Below are 6000 nucleotides of genomic sequence, written 5' to 3' on the forward strand. Positions count from 1 at the left end.
GGTCAGCCAAAAAGATTCTGGCAAACTGTTCTACGTCTTAGAAGGGGGGCGCAGTTCCACACCAACCCTGTTTACAGCAGAAATGGCGAGCTGTTGACCTCGACTGGGGATGGACGGTGGATGAAATACCTTGAGGATCTCCTCAATCCGACTTACATGTCTTCCATTGAGGAAGCAAAGACTGGGAATTCAGGGGTTGACTCACCCAAGCTAAAGTCACTGAGGTTAGTTTCCAAGCTCCACAATGGCAAAGCAGCTGGGGTGGATGACATGCACCCTACGTACCTCAAGTCTGTGTTCTCTGTGGCATTCTGTGGGGGGTGCTCTAGGAGTATGGGGTCCGAGTCCCTCTCTTAAGGGCTGTCCGGTTCCTGTATGAACAGAGCAAGAGATTGGGTTACATTGCAAACATACAAAGCCATATACTGGAAAAAAAAACTAAGCTCAGAATCAATTAAAGACAGAGAGTCTCATTGCATTCAGAAAATAGTGAAACACATTGTAATTTTGTGAGCTGATAGCCTCATGGGCAGTTTTCTGACCTATAGCATTTAAAATTTTGGTTCAGATTTTTGTTCCCGATCCCAAAATAAAATGTTTAATTGCAATTTGTTGCATTAAAGATGTTTCTGATATTTTTACCACTTGTTTATGCATGTAGGCCATGATTCAATTTCATTTATATATACGTCAATGTGATTACTCTACCAGGAGGCACTGCAGAGCATAGCCACCGACCCAGGGCTGTACCAAATGCTGCCAAGGTTCAGTACCTTCATCTCGGAGGGTGTAAGTACATTCATAGCTACTTATCTGCAACAAATGTTTTTTAACCAGTGTAAAATGAATACAACCAGTACAATACTTTTCCAGATACATAAAGATTCGTGTGTGTGTGTGTGTGTGTGTGTGTGTGTGTGTGTGCGTGTGTGCGTGTGTGCGTGCGTGCGTGCGTGCGTGCGTGCGTGCGTGCGTGCGTGCGTGCGTGCGTGCGTGCGTGCGTGCGTGCGTGCGTGCGTGCGTGCGTGTGTGTGAGTGAGTGTGTGTGAGTGTGTGTGAGTGCGTGCTTGCGTTTGTGTAGTGGGCAAAGAAAGTATCCAGAGCCCTGTAGGGGATCAACCTACGTTAAAAGATTGATCAGGGATGTATTAGCTTATTTCAAGGAATCAGATCTTGAAGATTCGACTCAATTGAGTAAGACTGAGTCAGATTAAATGCCTTACACTTTACCTACCATTTCTCTAGCAAATAGAAGACATTGAATTTTACCAGTCGTGTTTATATTATTTCCGTGGCCAATGATATTAACATAACACAGTATTACGTAAAATTTTAGCAAGGTAACAAAATCTACAGCTCGAGGCTATGACTTAGAAGCACTTAAACACAAACACAGTTCTTACAAAATGGAGCAAATATTTATTGAGCTACACTACGATACATGAGACTAACTACATAATAAGCAAACAACAAAGAAGCGCGCACACACACATACACACAGAGGCAGTTTAGACGATGCAAAATGAGTTGACAACCGTCCCAAATTACTTCTTGTACTTATTACTAGATCTTAGAATCACATCTGAGAAACCAAAAAAGGGGATTTGGATTATCTTTAACTGCTTAAGATCAATTTGCACCAAATCAGCAAGAGACGACATTTGTGCTTTGCTGAAATCTTGAGTTTCTGTCACCGGGCAGGATTCGAAGAAACATGATGCTGCTGATTGGTTGGTGATGTCCTTGGGATTCACTCGTGGGTGGAGGTTGTCCTGGGTTACCTGAGAGTCGGTTTGCAGAAGTTCTTGTGGCTTTGGCAGTCCCGAAAGTTTAGGAGGTTGCATGGAAAATTCTTGGTGACCTAATTGCATGGCAGTGCGGTGTCCGAGCAAGGCGAAATGTGGCATAGAGCAACACCTGGTGCAAGCAAGCTGATGCAAAAAACAAAGTTTTACTGTTGCAATAAGTTTTAAAGTGATCTGGTTTGGTCTATCCCCACGGCACTGTCTTCCATGAGAGCGGGTCATTCCATTGAGGGCGGGTCCATGCCCCATACCATTGTACTCATGATCAGTTATTAACAGACTGCTTGTTAACTTCAGTGGTGAAATCTTTTGTAAGTTCGTAACTATCTTACATCAAATTGTACAAAATGAATACTGTTTGTTCTACTAGTTTTTCATTTACACCAATGTATTGCAAATGTCAACAGCTTTAGTTTAGTACCAGACATCATACATTTTTAGACACATACAGAGGGTTTCATCTGCTAGGACAGTTAAAAACACATTGTTTAACTTGGTTAGTTACAATGGTTGCAATAGTATATGAGGAAAACTATGGCATATTATTCAAAGATACAGTTGCCTTAATTGTAACACTTCAAGTGATTGAAATTAACGCATATGAATGAAAGACAGAGATCCTTTGTCTCTTTAAAAGTGTGCATCTGACAGGATGTCCCACATGACCAGGGAGTCATAAAAAAAGAGTTTTCCTGTTGAAAGGCTTGTAATGCACCATTGTTAGGTGATATAATCATTTACCAAATTTGGTAAAGGGTCCCCAAAACATCTGCACACAAAGTATTATTGAATATAGTCAAATCATTTGGCTCTCTATTATCTGTATTGCAGTCCTCGAGCCAGTTTTGAATGACTGAGACAATGGGGATGAGGGGGGATTTAGGATTGGGGATTGGGGGTGTGGCGTGGCATGGCTGTTCAGACTGACACCGACACAAGGAGTCATGGTGATAATTTGTTTCTTTTAATGACAGCAGTAAAAACTGAACAATTATTTGAACTGTACAAGTGTAAAGCTAAAAGTAAACATTAATTTTTATATCTTTTTTTATCCACAAAGTGTGCAGCTTTTGTGACTGCAGTATATCTTTATGGGCTTCTGGAACAACATTTGAAGTACACTACTAGTACATTGATGTTAGTATCAGAGATGGGGGACTCGAGTCTTGACTTGACTCGAGTCAGACTTGAGTTACAAATTTAGGACTTGAGACTTGCTTGACAAATATCCAAAAAAGACTCTACTTGACTTGGACTTGACTGTCATGACTTGACTTGGACTTGAGTTAAATGACTCGAAATTACTTGTTTTTGTTAAATACATAACAATTAAAATATATATTGCTGGATGCATTTGAAAACAAAACAAAACCAAAAGTTCTAAGTCACGCATGAGCAGTATTAACACCTCATCAGTTCTCAGATCGGTTCGAAAGGTTCTCTGTACTGTTCCAAATAAAGCACTGCAACTGATTCCTGACTCGAGTTGATGATTTTTTAAGTAAGTGGATCTTTTTTTCCATGACAGAGGAAGTGCAAGGCAAGTTAAAAAGTATTCAAAAGGATTCATTAAATTGATTAGAACGATTCAGTTGCTATCCGGCCATCAGAAAATGCGGTGGCAAAAGCCTCTTCATCTTGGCTAATTGAGTTTTAAACTTTTTGAATAGTTTATCTCAGTGCTTCCCATACATAGGGCCCTATCATACACTCGGCACAATGTGGCGCAAGGCGCGGCGCAATAGTCTTTTGCTAGTTTCAGCTTGGCGCAAGAGTCGTTTTGAGGCGTTGCGCTACGCTGTTTAAATAGCAAATGCATTAGCACTCATATGTGCACACTGCTGGCGCGTAGATTTTTCATTAGACCAAAACAAACCCGGTCTAAACTCCAGCGCAGAGTTGCGCCTCACTTACGCACTGCTTAATAAGCACAAGAGAGTAATAGGCAAAAATCTTTACATATGAAAAATTTTAAATATTAAGGATATATATAGGATATAATAAGAATAGACTTTTATGTCTTTTTCATCTCGGGAGGCTTTTTCAGTTCATTCATAACAGTTTGCTTTTGTATAATGTTATTATTATTAGCAGTATTATTTATTATATCCAGATTTATATTTGTTTTATTAAAAACAAGCTTAGATTTGCCCACCTGTCAGGTTTTAGACCATATGGGGCACAGCATGTGTTTGAGGATATAACTCAGGTTTTTGAGCACACTTTGTTATTGTTGTTCATTTATTCGTTTGCTGGAAATTACAACTGAATTTAGAAATAGTTTTGAAATGAATAATTGCACTTAACAAACAAAATTAGTTATTTATAGACTAATTGATGTCTGTGCGTAAAGGTTTCCCTATCCAAGAGCGAATGTGAAAGTAGTTCCATTATCTCTCATTCTCACGCAGTAGATGCTCTGTTTAACAGTTTTCTGTTAAAAAAAACTGTTAACTGTTTGCTAGTGAAATTCTCATTTTTTTCCACTTAGACTTACTTTGCATCCTGTAAATAGCGAATGCGCTCTTGGCGCGACGCAACTGGCTCTTAAAGGGAATGGGAGATAAGACTCTAATTCGTTTATTTTCAAAACACACCTATAACTCATTAAGAAAATAAGCTCAACCCTTTTAGACCGTGCGCCACGGCACAAAGCAGATTTTCCCATCCTTAAATTAGCAAAAATGCGTTCTGACACGCCCTGAAAGCGTTTGCGCCCTGCGTTTTGCACTCTGCGCATGGACCGTCAAAATAGAGCCCCTAGACTTTCCTTGGGCTCACTGTTTTGTTTCTGCCTAATACAACTAAACATCCGCGATCAATGTAGTGGAAAATCCTCTCTCGTTACACGTTTCGATCTGTGCGCACGTGAACTGTCAGCACCCCTGCACTGCAGACCCACAGAGACGTGCCTTTTAGGTTAATCATATGCATTTTTGCATTATCTTTTTATTTAAGCCTATTTTTCGCAAGAGAAACAATCAATAGTTCATTCAATAATTCATTCTTGAATCTAAATGAAAACTACTATATACTCGGAGTGACTGCTCCAAACTGGCTGCAAAATGTACACACCATTAGTAATGGTGTAATCATTATTAAAGCATTTGCCTTATTTAAATAATTTACATGGTTTAATCTTGTAATTATTGTAATTTTTAGAGATATTGTCTGTTTTTTCATTTTTCTGTCATTTACTTTTTCATTTGCTGTATATTTTATTAATTTAATGATGTCATCAGGCTATTTTACATAGGCTATTGTAAAAGAAGCAGATTTGACCCATCATGGATGTCTTTTGTTTGTTTTTTTACTTTTTTTTTTTTTTTTTACTTTAACCATTTGAAAACATACAGTGTATAGCATTGTCATAATAAATGAAACTGTTGTTAAGAATAGAATTATGCTTTGTTTTAAAATAAAATTGCATTAAAACGATTTGTTAAATGCTATATTTCAGTGTTTTTCTCACATACATAATTTTTATGTATGTGAGTTAGGCAAAGTTTGGCAAAACAAGAAACCATTTCAGACCATGGATCTCAAAACCTGTCTGTAATGTATTTGTGAAATTGCATATAAATATATAAGGGAAGCCTTGGTTCTCAATATAATATTGAATTGTTCGGTACAACCTCCATGGTTCAACACGCAGCTGTTGAATTGCGGTTTTCTCGGTTTTGCATTTAAAGAAATTTATGTGTGTTTTATATCTCTTAGAATTGACTGTGTGTGCCTCGAAATTCATGAGTTGAGATAAGGAAACTCCTCCCCGGTAGTAAATATCTAAAGTTAGGGGGTGCCTGACATTGCACTGAAAGGCATGCACAACTCTCACCTTGAGATGTTTTCTACTGCGTGCGCCCGGACAGAGGCGCACAAATTGCCGGACAGCACAGACATCCCGGACAGAACAAATTGCCTCCTAGGCTGCCAATTGAATAGCCTTGGACTACAGTCTCGCATTTTTTCATCACCGAGATAATTAAGATGGTTTGTTTGTTTACTTAACTTTAAATATGTTTATTTGAAATGGCCAATATATCTTTATTAACTTCACATGTATGTTTGTTTTCAAAATGTAGGATTTTATGTGTTCCCCAGTTTGTACATGGACTACCAGCAGCTGTGAGATTTCAGTGTTAATTTTTTTTTATACAATACATTAGGAACTAGTGTACTTTTCTTGGCTTTT

General features: G+C 38.5%; 1 protein-coding gene and 1 long non-coding RNA gene across 5 annotated transcripts in view; one reads left to right on the forward strand and one right to left on the reverse strand.

The window, feature by feature from the left end:
- taf6 (TAF6 RNA polymerase II, TATA box binding protein (TBP)-associated factor) overlaps positions 1 to 6000 on the forward strand; it is a 155974-nt gene that overhangs the window by 127803 nt on the left and 22171 nt on the right. For all 4 annotated transcript variants that reach the window (XM_087251755.1, XM_087251754.1, XM_087251756.1 and 1 more), the window contains 1 exon segment: positions 712 to 789. In XM_087251755.1, coding sequence (XP_087107881.1) covers positions 712 to 789 — 78 coding nt within the window.
- The window catches only part of LOC147844405 (uncharacterized), an 83969-nt gene that overhangs the window by 49045 nt on the left and 28924 nt on the right, over positions 1 to 6000 (reverse strand). The window contains exon 2 of the long non-coding RNA XR_015491835.1: positions 286 to 371. This is a non-coding gene — a long non-coding RNA (uncharacterized LOC147844405). The remainder of the gene's footprint in view (positions 1 to 285; positions 372 to 6000) is intronic.

The sequence above is a fragment of the Danio rerio genome, chromosome 5 (genome assembly GCF_052040795.2).
Source record: "Danio rerio strain M-AB ecotype USA chromosome 5, GRCz13ab, whole genome shotgun sequence".
Lineage (NCBI taxonomy): Eukaryota > Metazoa > Chordata > Actinopteri > Cypriniformes > Danionidae > Danio > Danio rerio.